The 19,456-nt window shown below is 35.8% G+C and overlaps 1 protein-coding gene across 1 annotated transcript in view; it reads left to right on the forward strand.

The window, feature by feature from the left end:
• The window catches only part of LOC102396725 (solute carrier organic anion transporter family member 6A1), a 149,605-nt gene that overhangs the window by 69,868 nt on the left and 60,281 nt on the right, over positions 1-19,456 (forward strand). The window contains exons 9-10 of the mRNA XM_045166803.1: positions 5,311-5,464; positions 13,213-13,400. Coding sequence (XP_045022738.1) covers positions 5,311-5,464; positions 13,213-13,400 — 342 coding nt within the window. The remainder of the gene's footprint in view (positions 1-5,310; positions 5,465-13,212; positions 13,401-19,456) is intronic.

Consider the following 19,456-nt stretch of genomic DNA (forward strand, 5'->3'; position numbering starts at 1 on the left):
AAAATTAGAAAAGGAAAAAACTCACTGGTAACGGCAACATGAAGGGAAGACAGTAAATCAACCACATGTAAATCAGTAGAAAGACTAAAAGACAAAACTAATCAAATTATATCTGCAATAAATAGTTAAGGGGTACACAAAAAGATTATATCTTTTTTTGATTACATCTTTTTGTGTAAAAAACAGGAAACATGGGTGGAGCAAAAATGCAGGGTTATTAAAATGTGTTTGAACTTGAGATAAATAACAAAATAATGATATGTGTATCTCTGTCTGTGGATACCTACCTTATGGTAACTGCAAATCAAAAATCTCTTAGTTACACAGACACACACACAAGAAAGGAATCCAAACATAACACGAAAAAGAGTCATCAAATCACAAGGGATGAGAGCAAAAGAAGAGAAAGGAACAAAAAAGACCCACAGAAACAAACCCCCCAAAGTGAACAAAATGACGATAAAGTACATACCTAGTAATAATTTCTTGAAATGTAAATGTTCTAAATACTCTAATGAAAATATATAGAGTGGCTGGAAAGGATTCAAAACAGGATATAAAAACTACTAGAGCTCATCAGTGAATTTGGTAATGTTGTAGGGTATAAATTTAATACACAGAAATCTGTTGCATTTCTATACACTAACACCATACTATCAGAAATTTAGAAAACAATCCCCAGCTTCCCAGGTGGTCCAGTAGTTAAGAATCCACCTTGCAATACAGGGGACACTGGTTTGATCCCTGGTCTGGGAAAATCCCACATGCTGTGAGGCATTTAAGCTGTGACCGCAACTTCTGAGCCTGTGCGCTGAGAGTCCACAAGCCGCAGTTACTGAGGCCACAGCTGCTGAAGCCTGTGTGCCTCAGAGACTGTGCTCTGCAAGAAGAGAAGCCACTGAGATGAGAAGCCCGCACATTGCAGTGAAGAGTAACCCGCACTCACTGCAACTTCATAGCAATGAAGATCCAGCACAGCCAAAAACAAATACATTTTTAAAAATTAAAAGGAAAAGAAAACGATTCCATTTTAAATGCATTACAAGAACAGAATACCTAGAAGTAAATCTAGGAAGGTAAAGGACTTGTACTCAGAAGACTATAACGGACAATGATGAATGAAATAGAAGATGATACACACAGATGGAAAGATAGACCATGTTAACGTGAGTCTCAGTGAACTCCGGGAGTTGGTGACGGACAGGGAGGCCTGGCGTGCTGCGATTCATGGGGTCGCAAAGAGTCGGACATGACTGAGTGACTGACCTGAACTGAACTGAATGGGTGAAATAATTAATATTGTTAAAATGACCATACTACCCAATGAGAACTTCAGATTCAGTGCAATCCCTAAAAATATCAATGACATTTTTCAGAGAACTAGAACAACCAATGCTAAAATTTGTAAGGAAACAAAAGACCCTAAGCAGCCAAAATAATCTCATGAAAGAAGAAATCATGCTCCCCTGATTTCAAACTGTACTACAGAGCTACAGTCATCAAAACGTATAGCACAGGCAAAAACCAGACACATAAATCAGTGGAAATAAAACCAATCTTATATGGACAATTAAGCTACAACAATGAAGGTATATACAATGGGGAAAAGACAGCTTCTTCAACAAACGGTATTGGGAAAACTGGGCAGTTACATGCAAAAGAATCAAACTGGTCTACTCTCTCATACCATAAACAAAAATAAATTCAAGATGGATTAAAGGCTTAAATGTAAGACCTGAGATCACAAAAGTACTGGAAGAAAACAGGCAGTACACTCTTTGACTTCAGTCCTAGTGATAGTTTTGGATGTCTCCTCAGGCAAAGAAAACAAATAAAAAATAAACAAATGGGACTACATCAAACTAAAAATCTTTTTTTCAGTAAAAGAAAGCACCAGCAAAAGGTAAAGGCTGTCTACTGAATGGGAGAAGATATTTGTAAAGGATATATCTGATAAGGGATTTATATCTAAAATATACAAAGCATACATACAAGTTTAGTTTCTACTCCTGGGTATTTAGCTGAAGAGAAGAAAAGCACTAATTAGAAAAGATATATGCATCTCAGTAATTATTACAGCATTATTTACAATAGCCAAGTTATAGAAACAACCCAAGTGCCTATAAATAGATGAATGTATAAAAAAAGATGCAACACACATGCAGTGGAATATTAGTCATAAATAATGATGAAATCTTGCCATTTGTAACAACAAGGATGGAAATAGAGGGTATTTAAATATAAGTTAAATATGTTCAAAGACAAATACTGTATGATTTCACTTATGTGTGGAATCTATTTAAAAACGAATGAACAAACATCACACAACAGAAACAAAGTGGTATAGATACAGAGAACAAACAACTGCTTGCCAGAAAGAAGGGAGTTGAGGGGAGGAATTAAATAGGTGAGGGAGTTAGGAGGTACAAACCTGTAGTTGCAAAATAAGTGAGTCACGGATATGAAATGTGCAGTGTGGGCATTATAGTCAGTAACTGTGTAATATCTTTGTGTGCTGATGTGTTGTAACTAGACTTAGTGTGATGGAAAGTTTGAAATGCATAGAAAACCACATCACCATGCTGTGTAATAGGAGCTAACAGTGTTGTAGACCAATTATGCTTCAAAAACCAACCAACCACTCAACTAACTAACTCAGAAAAATAGATCAAATTTGTTACTAAGGCAGGGGCTTAAGGGAGCAGAAACTGAAGGAAGGCAGTGGAAATGTACAAACTACCATTTATATATAAGTACTAGGGATGTAATAGACACAGCTGCTGCTAAGTCGCTTCAGTCGTGTCCAACTCTGTGCGACCCCATAGACGGCAGCCCACCAGACTCCCCCGTCCCTGGGATTCTCCAGGCAAGAACACTGGAGTGGGTTGCCATTTCCTTCTCCATTGCATGACAGTGAAAAGTGAAAGTGAAGTCGCTCAGTCGTGTCCGACTCTTAGCAACCCCATGGATTGCAGCCCACCAGGCTCCTCCGTCTATGGGATTTTCCAGGCAAGAGTACTGGAGTGGGGTACAGCTACATGTTATAGATGAAAGTTGTTAGAGTAAATTCTAAGAGTTCTCATTACAAGGACATTTTTTTTCTTTAATTTTATATTGATGATGGATGCTTACTAAACTTATTGTGGTAATCATTTCATGGCATATGTAAGTCTAATAATTGTGCTATACACCTTAAGTTTATAAAGTGTAAATTATATCTCAATAAAACTAGAAAAGCTTAAAAAATAACATTAACAATACTATTAAGCAAGAAAAAATTCTGTAGAAGAAAAGATCAGTATTCAAAAATCTTTGGCATTTTATACACTACCTACAAACAATTTGAAATTGATATTAAACAATACCATTAGCAATAGTATCAAGAAAAGAAAATTTTAAAGATAAATATGATAGAAGATGTAAAAACTCTATACAATGATTACTGTAAAACATGCTGAGAGAAATTAAAGACCTAAATTTTAAAATGAAGAGATATTCAATGTTGGTGGATTAAAAGACTCAATATCCTTAAGATGTTAATCTTCAGATGTTAATACAAAAATTAATGTGTGTATTCAGTGTACTCACAACCAAAATCCTAGTGAGCTTCCTTCTTTAGATATTGGAAAGATGACATTTAAATTCATATAGCTATGCAAAGGACCTAGAAAACCACAAACAAACAATTCTAAAGAACAAAGATGGAGGACTAACGCTATTCGATTTCAAGACTTATTATAAGGCCACAATAATCAAGAAAGTAGTATTGGTGTAATATAGACAAGTAAGTCAGTGGAACAGACTAAAGTCCAAAAGTACACAAATACATATATAGATAATTGATTTATGATAGAGTGCATATGCAGTTTATGGAACACTTAGAATATCTATATTTAAACAAATAAACTTTGATCTGTATATTATACAATGCTAATAATTTAAAATGGATTGTAGATGTAAAATATACAATTCCAGGGATATGAGAAAAAATTTATGTGAACTTGTGTTCAGCAAAGATTTCTTAGATATGACACCAGATATGTGATCCACAAAGAAATATATTGATAAATTGGACTTAATTAAAATAAAAAAAACATCATGCTCTTTGAAAGAGTCCATTAAAGTAATGCAGAGACAGACCATAGACTATGAGAAGATATTTGAAAATCATATGTTTAACAAAGAACTTGATTTCTTGCTAATATTAACAACTGTCAATGTTTAATAAGAAAGCCACAAAAATGGGGAGAAGATTTAAACAGATATTTAACCAAATAATAAATATAGATGGAAAATAAGTGCATGGAAAGATGTCTAGCATCAGTCATTAGGGAAACTCATATTCAGTTCAGTTCAGTTACTCATTTGTGTCTGACTCTTTGCAACCCCATAGACTGCAGCACGGCAGGCCTCCCTGTCCATCACAAACTCCCTGAGTTCACCCAAACCCATGTCCATTGAGTTGGTGATGCCATCCAACTGTCTCATCCTCTGTTGTCTCCTTCTTCTCCTGCCTTCAATCTTTCCCAGCATCAGGGTCTTTTAAATTGAATCAGTTCTTTGCATCAGGTGCCCAAAGTAGAGTTTCAGCTTCAGCATCAGTCCTTACAGTGAATATTCAGAACTGATTTTCTTTAGAGTGGACTGGTTGGATCTCCCGGCAGTCCAAGGGACTCTCAAACTATATCTTTGTTAGAATGTCTAAAATTAAAAAGACTCTTCCAAGTGTTGGCAAGAAATATAGGAAACAGTTGAAATCTTATACACTGTTTCTGAGATTATGAAATAACACAATCACTTTGGAAAACTAATTGACAGTTTCTTAAAAAGTTAAATGAACACCTACCATATGATACAAAAATTCTAGTCCTTGATGTTACTCAAGAGACATGGAAACATATGACCATACAAAGACCATGTAAAGACCAACTTCATGAAAGAAGTCAGACAAAGAGAGGGCACATACTGTATGATTCCATTTCATAAAATGCTTTGAAATTGAAAGTAATGAATAGTGTCAGAAAGTAGATCAGCAGATGCCATGGGGTGGAGGAACTATTAATACAAAGGAGCATGAGGGAACCATTGCGGGTGATGGTCATGTTCTTTAACATGATTGCAGTGATAATTTCACAAGTGTATGCGAATGCTATACCTTGTATATGTAGAGTTTATTGTATATCAGTTATTCCTAAATCTGTTAAAATTAATAATTATATTTTATTGGTCTCATTGATATCTCGATGTGTGTGTTAATATGTATAATACACTAGTATTATAATTACATTCAATCTCTTTTTTTTGTTACAGAATAGGGCAGTTGGGAAACCTGACAGCTCCTTGCAATTCTCATTGTAAATGCTCATCTGCATTTTATTCTGCTACATGTGGAAGAAATGATATTGGATATTTTTCTCCTTGCTTTGCAGGTTGTACACAGTCTAAAACATTAAAGGCTAGCAAGGTTATTATCTTCTATTATGCTTCTCTCTCTCCATTAAGAAGTGCATCTTATAGATGTTTACATTTTACTCTTGCTCTCTATAAAATCCTTTTTTTCTCCTATTTTCCCTTTTCTTAAATTTTTCTTAAATTGTGGATTTATTGATCACAATTCATAGGACTTATGGAGAACCATAAGTGAAGTGAAAGTGTTAGTCACTCAATGGAGTCCGACTCTGTGACACCATGGACTGTAGCCTGCCAGGCTCCTCTGTCCATAGGATTCTCCAGACAAGAATACTCAAGATTCCCTTCTCCTGGGGATCTTCCCAACCCAGAGATGGGACCCGGGTCTCCTGTATTGTAGGCAGATTCTTTACTATCTGAGTCACCAGGGAAGCCCAGGAATGACTTTGGGATCCATCATTTTATTCAATGGTTCTCTCTCCTCTCTCTTTGTCTAGTCTTTGTGAGGGGAAGAGAAAAACAAAGAGCATTTTTCCTCACATATGGATGTTATACCATATTCCCAAGTAGGCAATAAAGTACTTGATTAGTACTTTATTTATTCGTATCTACACCACAATATTCTTTTTTGCTGTTACAAACAGATAATTTTATTACAAGATAATAACATACCTGACCAACTTTAGTTCCTCATTGTCGTATTTTTTCTGGCCTATGATTTAACAATGTATCTTCAGTTTTTATTGAATATTTATATTGAAAAGATTATATACCCTTAAAATTTTTTTCTTAAATGTTTAAAATGATTCTTTAAATTTTTAAAATTTAAGATGGTTATTTATAAATATTATATTTTCTAAAAACTGTTACATATTTTAAATGATTTATATATTTTAAAATATATTTAAAATATTTTAAATCATTCAAAATAGGTTACTATAGAAAACTTTAAATGTAGTAGAAAAGCATAATGAACTCCTATATGTTACCCATCTTCAACAATTTATTAACTTATGGAAAATCTTATTTTAAATAAATGATTTTTTAAGTGTTCATATTGTAACCACAGTACAAAGCAGAACTGTTTGACTTTGGTGTTTTGATCCCATGGGATATTCAAGAGCCAAAAAGTCCACTCACTGAAATGCTCTAACCCCTCTTTATTTTTCTGGGGAATCCCTTTTAGGGATTTGTTTCTATTTCATAAAAATCTTTATATTTAATTTGTCTAAGGAATAATTAATTCTTAAGGAATAATGAAGTAATTCACAAAATAGTGACTCAAACTGTGTGATAACATTTTTTTTTAATATCATTGGTGTTGACATATATATACTATCATCTGTAAAATAGATAGCTGGTGGGAAGCTGCCACATAATACAGGAGCCCAGGCAGTGATAACATTTGATCCTGAATAAAAATTAAAAGAATGAAATATTTTTGACCCCAAATTGCTTCTACTGCTGCTGCTGCTGCTGCTGCTAAGTTGCTTCAGTCGTGTCCGACTCTGTGCAACCCCATAGACGGAAGCCCACCAGGCTCCCCCGTCCCTGGGATTTTCCAGGCAAGAACACTGGAGTGGGTTGCCATTTCCTTCTCCAGTGCATGAAAGTGAAAACTCAAAGTGAAGTCGCTCAGTCGTGTCCGACTCTTAGAGACCCCATGGACTGCAGCCTACCAGGCTCCTCAATGCATGGGATTTTCCAGGCAAAAGTACTGGAGTGGGGTGCCATTGCCTTCTCCATGACCAAAAATTAGATGTTACAAATTACCCAAGACAATTAGCTTTGAAACGCAATAAAGTCTCTGAAGGAAAACTGACCATAGCAGATGTTATGATTAGTACCATTTGGTACAGATGAAGCCAATTAATGGATAAAACATACATTAACTTCAAGTGGGAAAGAACTGATGCCAATAAACATAATTTTAACAAAATGAAAATTAAATAAGAGAAATATTTTAAAAACTTTAAACATATATAAAAAACTATTGTGTCTAAATTGTGTTAGTGGAATTCCTTCTGGAAATTTTTTTTCAATAAAAATATGTCAACTTTGAAATAATTCTGATTAAATGTTCATATTCAAAGTATGATCAGGGTCAAATGTGTTAGAATTGAGTGCTCTTCAGTTAGATTTATGCAAAAATTTACAAGAGGAGTGGTAGGAAACACTACACCTCTGAAGATTTCTAATTTTCAGTAGAGAATCACAGCTTTACCAAAACTGAAAACAGATATCTGCTATTCATGTTGATAATATTCCAAGTGTTTTGTCTCTTTGAGACCCACATGTATTGCTATTTTCCATGCTATCAAAGACCGTCAACTATCCTTACATAGATATGAAAGAAATCTCTAGCTTTTCTTCATGATCCTTTCACTGGGACTAGTTCTTTTCAGCCGGAGAAGGCACTGGCGCCCCACTCCAGTGCTCTTGCCTGGAAACTCCCATGGACGGAGGAGCCTGGTAGGATGCAGTCCATGGGGTCGCTAAGAGTCGGACACGACTGAGCGACTTCACTTTGAGTTTTCACTTTCATGCACTGGAGAAGGAAATGGCAACCCACTCCAGTGTTCTTGCCTGGAGAATCCCAGGGACGGGGGAGCCTGGTGGGCTGCCGTCTGTGGGGTCGCACAGAGTCGAACACAACTGACGTGACTTAGCAGCTTAGCAGCAGTTCTTTTCAGCAGCTGATATGGCTTTCATCATAAAACAGCAGATTCAGGGGGCTTCTTCTAGAGACTGCTCTCATTCAACAGGAGCCTCATTCTAATTATTTATAGAGAAGGGAAATCAGTATTGTCCAAAGTGTTAAGGATTACAAGAAGCCAGGCTTAGGGTCTCTTCCAGTTGAAACACCCCTAGAATATTTTAATTTCATTTACTGATTTGCCTCCTTTGTGTTATTTTTGTCATATATATTTTATTTCCCCATATACTTTTAAGGACACATATCCTTTTTGTTGGGCTTCCCTGGTGGCTCAGCTGGTGAAGAAGTCACCTGCAATGCAGGAAACCCCACATCAAAGGGTCGGGAAAATCCCCTGGAGAAGGGATAGGTGACCCACTCCAGTATTCTTGGGTGACATATTCCAGTATTCTTGCAGACATATGTAATTTTGATAAACTATGTAAATTATGGGCTTCCCTGGTGACTCAGATGGTTAAGAATCTGCCTGCAATGCATGAGACCTGGGTTGGATCCCTGGGTTGGGAAGATCCCCTGGAGGAGGAAATGGCCACCCCCTCCATAGACAGAGGAGCCTCGCAGGCTACAATCCATGGGGTCACAAAGAGTCAGACACAGCACACACCATACCCTTTTTGTTGCTGTTTTGTACAGTCAATTTGCCCATTTCCTTGCATTTTCATATGAGGTTATTTTCTTTCTTCCTGAAGAACTATATTTTACCTTTCATTTCTGAAAAGAAAAACTGTTTTCATTTGGTATAGAATCCTATATTGGCAATGATCTGTCCCCACTCCCTGCCCTGCTCCTACATTTGGAAGATGCCATTATATCGTGTTTATGTCTCTGGCTGCTAAGCTGCTTTTCAAATTTTCTCTTTATTTTTGATTTTCAAGAATTTTACTTTGATGTGCTTGGATGCGGTTTTCATTATAATTATTTTGCTAGAGTTTCACAGAATGTCTTTTGTTTTTGGATTTATGTCTATCAGTTGGAAAATTCTTGGTCATTGTTTCTCCCTCATTTTTTCCTCTTTTATTGGAGGGGGAAGCACTATATATTAGCTTAATATTACTGTGTAACACATTATTACAGCCTTAGTGTCTTTAAATAATACTCATTTATTAGCTGACAGGATCAGAAGTCCAGATATGGCATCACTCAGTCCTCTGCTCAGAGTCTCACAGATTGAAATCAGGGTATTGGCTGAAATATATTCCTTTCTGGAGGCTCTGGGGGGAAAACCTACTTCCGAGCTCATTCAGATTATGGGCCAAATTTAGTTCCTTTGGACTGTAAAAAATGAAGCCTCCTTTTGCTTGTTAGCTGTCTGCTAAGGGCCGATTTTAGGTCTCAGAGGCCACCCCCCTTCTTTGCTACATGACTCCTTCCATCTTCAAAGTCAGCAAAGGAATCTTACTTATGACACATGCTCTGAATCTCTGAGTTCGGAAAAGTCCCAGTTGCTTATATACACTATCTGATTGGGTGAGGTTTACCACCTCTTAGCAATGCCATGTAACATAAACTTAGTAAGAGGATTAAAATTCACCAGTTTCCATCAACCTAGTAATTATGCAGGTTTATAAAATAGAGGGGTGGTATTCATAGGTGCCATTTTAGAATTCTGCCTAACACTAGACTACAAATAGACTTTTCTACTGTGTCCCATCCTTTTTTTTTTTGCTTTTTTTTTTTTTCTATTTTCCATCTCCTTTTATCTGTTTAGATATTTTCTATTGGCCTGTCTTCCAGTTGCTATTTCTGTTTTCTGCAATGTCTGCTTTGCTGTCAAACCCATTGACTGAGGTGGTAAGTTTACTCATTGTATTTTTCAGTTCTAACACTGTGTTTTTGCAGAATCCAAACCCCTGGAGAAATTGTACATTCCTTAAGATATTTTATCTATTTACATTCTATTTTCTGGAAAATATTAATTAGAACTGTTTTCAAGTTCTTGTTTTCAGGTCTACTGTTTGTAGTAGCCTACTTACGTTTGTTCTTCTAGTTTTAAGCCAATTATTCTTATCATTTTGCATACTTTGTAATGATATATGAAATCCTAAACATTATATATAAAAATATATCAACATAATTATACCATCATCTATTTCTCTATTTTGGCTTCATGCATTTTCAAACTCTCTCATTGTGTGCATAACATTAATAACATTATTAATAACATTAATAATTGTCACAGCTTCTTGATGAATTGTTTCTTTTATCTTTACAAAATGTTCCTTTCCAACTCTGATAATACTTTTTTTCCTTGAAGTATATTTTGTGTATTAAATAGTCACTGTAGATTTTCTTGCTGTTTTCATGGTGCATCTTATTTCTATCATTTTATTTTCCAACAGTTTGTGTCTTTAGGTTTAAAGTGTCTCCCATAGCCCATGGATAATATGCTTTTGCTTTATTCCACATTTCTGTCAATGTCTTGTCTTTCAATTGGCATTTTTAGACAACTGACAATTATTGTAATTATTGATATTGTAGAGTTAGATCTGTCTTCCTCTTTTATTATTTGGATTGAATATTTTTTAATGTTTCATTTTTAATTTAACTTTTGCCGTTTTGGTTATATCTCTTTGGTTATAACTCCACGGAGCCTAATATCTTGTAATTCTATCATCTGTTCACTAACCTTTCTTCATATTTTCACTTTTCCTGTTAGTCAGCTTAGGTTCTATGGCCTGCAATTGTTTGTTATGCTAGATCTCTACTTTCCACCTTCTCTACCCTACTCATTGTTCCAGAAGACTGGACTATAGGATGAGAGTTCCTTTGCCCTCTAGCTTCTGACTGGACTATACGCTAGTAAGAAGTCCTAGTAGAAAATCAGAAAGATGGGGTAGGAGAAAGTAAAGCCATTGTGTTTATTTTCTTGGTTCCCTCTCTGTGCCTTAGACTGACTGCCCTTTCCTGCAAATCTTAGTTTCGTTCAGGGAGGCCTTCTCCATATGACTTTCTCCTTCTGATAAGCATTCCTACCCTAGGACCCTTCAAATCTACTTTTAAAATACATGCTGGATCTGATTATCTTCATCATTTTCTTTGATACCTGGGCCCCAGTCACCACTGACTTGCATCTTATTTCAATAGCCTTTTAACTTTTCTCTGCTTTCACAGTTCAGTAGTATCAATATAGCTGCTAAAGTAGTCTTTTTAAATATATCACTTATACATATACCCCTCTAATGGTTTCATATTGCTAAGAATATAAACCAAAGTTCTAAACTGCTCTTGCAATTACCTATCAATTTCTGTATAAATCCTTTCCTCATTACTCTGATCTTGTTTTCTCTTAGTTTTCTTTATGTCCACTCTGATTCAACCAAAATTTTCACCTTGTTTTCTTTGAACTTGTCAAGCAAGCTCAAGTCCCAAGGCTTTTTAATTTCTATTTTGTTTTTCCTACCTGGAATATACTTCTTTCAGATAGCCACAATAGCTCACTTCCTTACCTTCTTCAAATCTCTGCTTGAATATCACTGTATCTTTGTGGCATTACCTGACCGTGCAAAACTCATCCTTATCATCTCTCTGATTTTTCCTTCCTTTATTTTTTTTCTCCATAGTATTCATCACCGTGTGCTCCATTAAAGGTTCTTTTTATATAAAAAAAAATCACTTATATTATGCAAGTAAATTTTCTACATGAGGGCAGGGATTTCTGTTGTATGTTTACTCTGTTTTAATAATACCTAGAATGATGTTTGGTACAAGGGCATTATAAAAAAAAATACGATGGAAAGAATGATTTGCTCTTTGGATATTTCTATTTTTGTTTAACACATCCAGCAACCACTTAGCAGCTGCCCTAAACAACTGACATGACTTTTGTACCATCATCTTCTGAATCACTGAGGTTCCAGTCATCTTGATTTCCCCAGGGAAGCCTGGTGTGGTGCAGTACATAGAGTCACAAAAAGGTGGACCTGACTTAGCGACTGAACAACAAAATTATTTAATTTAGAATCTTCTCAGTATATTAGCAAATTGCTTACTAGTTTTTGTATCTCCAGCTCTGTTTAGCTCTTCTTAGAAAATGTCACCTATTCATCTTCCTTGAATTACCAGTACTAAAATAACAACCTGAAGTTTTTATTGGTTCTCATTAGGGACTACATTATGACTTACATTGACTTTAGGCACTTTTGCCTTTGTAAACCTCTTCTTTCACTTAAAACAAAAGAAAGAGAGAGAGAATGTGATTTAATGTTCAACTGCAATGGTGTAAAGACAAATATGATCCAGGCTTGATACATTATAATATATTCCTTTATTATGACATTTATTTTTTCTCTGATTTTAAAAGACAGTAAAATTAAAACCTCTATTTTGGTCCTGAAAGTATTGTGGGCCCTAGGCACACTGTGCCTCCTCTGCCTAATAGATAACAGCCCTATCATCATCACATACAGAGTAAAGTCTTGTCTTTTCAGCACAGTTCTAAAACTGTCTGTAATTGAGTAATTCTCCATATTTCAAATCCCACCTAAAATTCCATTTTGTTCATTATATTTTCCTTATTCATTCTCAACCCATATCTCTCTCAGTTATTGTATAATTAAATATAAATATTTTTAGTGAAATTTCTTAAATTAATGGAATATTTCCTAAGTAACTATAATTGTATATTCACATGTACACAATTCTTTGTTAGGTAAAATGCCTTGATATTATTTATAGTTAGTCCTTAATTTATAAATTAACAACATATGATTTAATGTAAGTATATTTACTAATTGGGCTTTCCTGGTGGCTCAGCAGTAAAGAATCTGTCTGCAATGCAGGAGATGTGGGTTCAATCCCTGTGTCAGGAAGATCCCCTAGAGAAGGAAATGGCAACCTACTCCAGTATTCTTGCCTGGGAAATCCTATGGACAGAAAAGCCTGGTAGGCTACAGACCATGGGGTCACAAAAGAGTTGGACATAACTTAGTGACTAAAACAACAAATATCAGCAACACGGCAAAAAATATTTACTAATAAAACTGCCTAGTCTCCCTACAGTTAATGATTTAATTTTTATTTTATGACTATAAGAGCTTTTACCTTATGATTATATTTCTAAAGATTGTTTCCTATCTTCATTTTTATAGACATACTACAATTGTTCTTGCATTAAAGAAGGATTAACAACCTCAGATGATCAAGGTGATTTTATTGATGCTACAAGAGGGACATGTGATCCAAAGTGTTATAAATTACCTTTGTTCATTGCTTTTATCTTTGCTACAATTGTATTTTCTGCTTTTGCTGGTGTACCAAGTATCCTGACCATCCTTCGGTGTGTATATGTTATTCATAATCATTATTCATTTAATACATGTGAAAGACAATTTTAGGAAGCTTTTAGAATATTGCAGTAAATAATTTAAGCTTTTTTTTCAAGGTAGCAACTGCTTAAGGGGAAAATTGTTATATTTTCAAAATTCTTGTATGTGCTTAATCCTCTAATTTATTTGCAGAAGATATGTAGAAAACAGATTTAGTTTAATTTAAAACTAAACATTAATTTTATATACCTGGAAATTTCATAGATATAGGAAAAATCTTAATTTTAACACATTATTTCAATGTTTATTCATTGGTTATAGATGTTTATTGCCTACTTACTTCTATATTAGCCAGTTTGACTATGAGAAAACATCAGTGTCATCAATAAAGGAACATAAAATAGCTTCTAGAATTTTGGAATTTTAATATATAAGTTGATTATTACTCTAAAATAAACAAACATTGGTTATTCATTTGTTCCTCCTGAATATATGAAGTATATTGGATATTTTTATCATAGTAACAGAATAATTGGTCATTATTTTCAAATTATTTTTTTCAAAAGGCTAGCATAAATCCTTAGGTTGTGAGAAGCAATTTGTTGTCTGCTACAAAAATAGACTAGAAAACATGAATAAATATATGCCAATGAAAGATCTAAATTGGGCATATATGGTCTCTGTCTTTGGTGAACTTGCAGTTTAGAGGGGTGACAAAACTTGAACATATCTATAAAATGAGATGGGCTTTTAGTTTATTCACCTGTATCTGGTACTGAAACTACAAAGACCTTGTATGGACGTGTCTTTATGTTGCTTAGAGTTTAATAGGAGGAGAAAAACACATAAAAAGGAGTGCAGTGAGCACTTCGAATGCCTTGATTAAAGCTTGTACAGGGTGACTTGGGAACAAAGGAGAAAAAATGGTCATTTTTATCTAGGATGATTTGAAAATGCTTAAGACAATGTGGCACTTGAACTGAGTCATAACGATAAGTGATTTCTCATAATGCAAGCAAACGGGGGGCAGTTCTCAACAGGAAAAATGAGTAGGGAATGTAGAGGCAAAGTGTGTGAACTATATTGGCAAGGAGTTAGTGGCAAGAGTACCATGACTGTGAATTGGACAGGGAGATTTGAGCTTGATAAGGGCCTGGTCGTGGAAGGCTTAATCTGCCATATTAACATGAATGATGTTATTCTGTGTACACCAGAAAGCCATTAAAGACAGCAGACTTCAGAAGTAAAAGTTATCAAATATGTGTTTTAGATAGATTACTTTGAAGATAGTCTGGGTGCTGGAGCTGATGGGGGAAAACTGGAAACAAAGAAAAGAACTTAGGAAACCATTTTAGAATTTATCTCTACTGAAAGAGAGAAAGAATAGATCATAATTGAGAAATATTTAGCTTGGATAAAAGGGCAAGGTTATTAATTCGATGTTCCTGGTATAAAATGTGGTAAAATGTAGTACTACATTACTGCTAGAAAAGTAATGCTCAAAATTCTCCAAGCCAGGCTTCAGCAATACGCGAACCGTGAACTTCCAGATGTTCAAGCTGGATTTAGAAAAGGCAGAGGAACCAGAGATCAAATTGCCAACATCCACTGGATCATGGAAAAAGCAAGAGAGTTCCAGAAAAATATCTATTTCTGCTTTATTGACTATGCCAAAGCCTTTGGCTGTGTGGATCACAATAAACTGTGGAAAATTCTGAAAGAGATGGGAATACCAGACCATCTGACCTGCCTCTTGAGAAACCTGTATGCAGGTCAGGAAGCAACAGTTACAACTGGACATGGAACAACAGACTGGTTCCAAATAGGAAAAGGAGTACGTCAAGGCTGTATATTGTCACCCTGCTTATTTAACTTATATGCAGAGTACATCATGAGAAATGCTGGGGTGGAGGAAGCACAAGCTGAAATCAAAATTGCTGGGAGAAATATCAATAACCTCAGATATGCAGATGACACTACCCTTATGGCAGAAAGTGAAGAGGAACTCAAAAGCCTCTTGATGAAAGTGAAAGTGGAGAGTGAAAAAGTTGGCTTAAAGCTCAACATTCAGAAAACGAAGATCATGGCATCTGGTCCCATCACCTCATGGGAAATAGATGGGGAAACAGTGTCAGACTTTATTTTTCTGGGCTCCAAAATCACTGCAGATGGTGACTGCAGCCATGAAATTAAAAGACACTTACTCCTTGGAAGGAAAGTTATGACCAACCTAGATAGCATATTCAAATGCAGAGACATTACTTTGCCAACAAAGGTCTGTCTAGTCAAGGCTATGGTTTTTCCAGTGGTCATGTATGGATGTGAGAGTTGGACTGTGAAGAAAGCTGAGCACCAAAGAATTGATGCTTTTGAACTGTGGTGTTGGAGAAGACTCTTGAGAGTCCCTTGGACTACAAGGAGATCCAACCAGTCCATTCTAGAGGAGATCAGCCCTGGGTGTTCTTTGGAAGGAATGATGCTGAAGCTGAAACTCCAGTACTTTGGCCACCTCATGCGAAGAGTTGACTCATTGGAAAAGACCCTGATGCTGGGAGGGATTGGGGGCAGGAGGAGAAGGGGACGACAGAGGATGAGATGGCTGGATGGCATCACTGACTCAATGGATGTGAGTTTGAGAGAACTCCAGGAGTTGGGAGTTCACTGGACAGGGAGGCCTGGCGTGCTGCAATTCATGGGGTTGCAAAGAGTCGGACACGACTGAGTGACTGAACTGAACTGAACTGATGTCCAGATATCTAGTCTGGGAACTAAATGAATGATAATCCATTAACTGAGTTAAGAAATTCAAGAAGAGAAAGCTCAGATTGAAGATAATGATTAAAGTATTGATCATGCCTTATTTAAGTTCATGTGAAACTTTTGAGTAAATATTCTCAGCAGTGAGATGAGAAAGATGATTGTAATTTTCTAGAAGTCTGGTTCTGAATCTTCTCACTTCTCCTGATAACTATACAAAGCAATAAGAAGAATAAAACACATAAATATGCACACACAAACACACATGAGCACACTTATAATGTTGTTTTAGTACAGTTACAAGACAAAAAAAAAGAGTTGTAATTGCATATAAATATTACCAAAATTGAAGTAGAACAAGGAACCAGATTGTAGATTCACAAAGATATCACAAATGTTATCACAAAAAGATACAGCAAATGTTGAGAGAGTCTCGGAATTGACAGATCTCAATATCTCCAGCATATATTACTGTTTCTTGGAAGGTGAGAGTTCCACCTTAAGATGAAAGTTCTGGGAGTAAGACCTAGGTAGATAAATCAGAGCAGATTATTTTTGGAAAGAATGGGAGAAAAGCTTGCAAATGCCTGGGAGGTCCAGACAGCAGATCTCAAAAAGTGCCAGCAAAATGTACCTTCTATAAATGAATACATAACCTTGGAAAGCAAGAAATATAAAGAGATCTCAGAAGCTCAGAGCTGGCAACAGAAGTTCTTTGCAAGCAGGCCAGGTGTGCAGGAGTGGAGACGGTGTAACCGCACATAGGGATTATATTAAAACCCCTCCTCTACATAAACAGAGAAGATCTCTTCAGTTTTGAAGCTTGGAAACCTGTTGCATGTTCCATTCCCATAACTTTCTGCCTCTAGTTCAAGAAAATGCATCTCATTCAAATATGGTTAAGTAAAAATGGATAAAAAAGGGAAGAATTCCTTCCTCTATACCAAATAATTATAGTAAAATAAATTAAAATTATTAAGCATTACTTTGCTATAGACAGTGAAAATGCTCGAGAACAATGTTACCATGAATCCAATAAAAATATAAGCATAACTATATGTTAACTGAATGCAGAGTTCCAGAGAATAGCAAGAAGAGATAAGAAAGCCTTCTTAAGTGAACAGTGCAGAGAAATAGAAGAAAACAATTGAATGGGAAAAACTAGAGATCTCTTCAAGAAAATTGGAAATACCAAGGGAACATTTCATGCAAAGATGGGCACAATAAAGGACAGAAACAATATGGACCTATTAGAAGCAAAAGATATTAAGAAGAGGTGGCAAGAATACATAGAAGAACAGTAAAAAAAAAAAAAAAAAAAAAAAAAAAAGTGTTAATGACCCAAATAACCACGATGGTGTGGTCACTCACCCAGAGCCAGAAATCCTGGAGTGTGAAGTCAAGTGGGCCTTAGGAAGCATCACTGCAAACAAAGCTAGTGGAGGTGATGGAATTGCACTATTTCAAATCTTAAAAGATGATGCTGTAGAAGTTCTGCACTCAATATATCAACAAATTTGGAAAACTGAGCAGTGGTCATAGGACTGGAAAAGGTCAGTTTTCATTCCAATCCCAAAAGAAAGGCAATGCCCAAGAAGATTCCAACTATGACACAGTTGTGCTCATTTCACATGGAGCACGGTAATTCTCAAACTCCTCCAAGCTAGGCTTCAGTAGTACATGAACCAAGAACTTCCAGATATACAAGCTGGATTCAGAAAAGGCAGAGGATGCCAAGAGCTGACTCATTGGAAAAGACCCTGATGCTGGGAAAGATTGAAGGCAGGAGGAGAAGGGGACAACAGAGGATGAGATGGTTGGATGGCATCACCGACTCAATGGGCATGAGTTTGAGCAAGCTCCGGGAGACAGTGAAGGATAGGGAGGCCTGGTGTGCTGCAGTCCATGGGGTCACAGAGTCGAACACGACTGAGCTACTGAACAACAACAAAAGTGTGGCATAGAAGGGGGAGGATGGAGAATATAAAATAAGAGTAAGAAATGTATTAGTCAGAAGAGACAAATATAGAAGAAAGGAAAAGGAGATCCAGTGTACACATACAACTGACAAAAATTGGAGAAGTAAACAGGGTAAAGATCAAAAGAAGGAAAACTTGATGGCTGCCTAATAGATGGGGAGACAAGAGATATTATTATTTCATTTTTTCACCCTTATGTTCACTTAGTCTTAGTTCTAGTATTAATTAATTAATTAAGTATACCAGCTAATGTAAGTGGTTAAATCTATGTTAATCTAAGTAGTATAACGTAAGAAGTTTAAGGTACTTGATGCTAGTCACCAGACATTTTATCAAAGTTTATCCAGTTATATCTTGGTTGGTTATAATTTGCCTTGCTGTCAGTTCTTAAGGAGTATCTAATATCTCAACATTGAGATATACTGTGGTAAAATCATTGGATTTAAAAATGAAGAAAAAGTCCTTTTGTCATCTAAAAAAAAGAGAGAACTCAAAAATGTTTTCAATCAAATTTCTCATTGGTAGCATTCATCTCCTGAAAACTAGCCAAACAAAAATCTTCAAGGAAAGAAAACATTAGCTCATTATTTCATCATCAAAAAACTATCCTACAGTTATAAACAGTTTATATATGGATATGTGCAGGAAATATTGATATTATTTTTAGAGACATTTTATTGAAGCATAATACATTTTCAGAAGACTGTGCTAAATTACCAGTATAGATTGATAGATTTTTACAAAGTGAAGACATCTATGTAACCAGAGTCCAGCTCAAGAAACAGATAATTCAACTATTTCAAAAACTTTGCCTCCACCTCCTTTCTTATCTAAAGCCTTAATCCCTAAGATTACCACACTCTTGACTTCTGCAAATAGGTTAATTTGTCCTGTTTTTGAACTTTATGCAGAAACAGGAGGATACAGCACATAATTATTTGTGTCTGCATTTTGTTACTCAATGACGTGCTCATGAGTCATTCATATAGTTGCATACAGCAGAAATTCAGTTTTATTGTTGTATTGCAGTGCTATCCAATCAGATTTTTTTAGATGATGGAAATGTTCTGTATCTCTGATGTTCACTATAGCCTCTGGCCACATGTGCTATTGTGCATTTGAAATGCGGTCAGTGTGAATGAAGCACTGAACTCTAATTGTATTTAGTTTTAACTGACTTAAATTTAAGTAGGCACATGTGGGTAATAGTTACCATATTGTATAGTATGGTTTTATAGGGAGAAGGCAACAGCAACCCACTACAGTACTCTTGCCTGGAAAATCCCATGGACGGAGAAGCCTGGTGGGCTGCAGTCCATGGGGTCGCTAAG

The sequence above is a fragment of the Bubalus bubalis genome, chromosome 9 (genome assembly GCF_019923935.1).
Source record: "Bubalus bubalis isolate 160015118507 breed Murrah chromosome 9, NDDB_SH_1, whole genome shotgun sequence".
Taxonomy (NCBI): domain Eukaryota; kingdom Metazoa; phylum Chordata; class Mammalia; order Artiodactyla; family Bovidae; genus Bubalus; species Bubalus bubalis.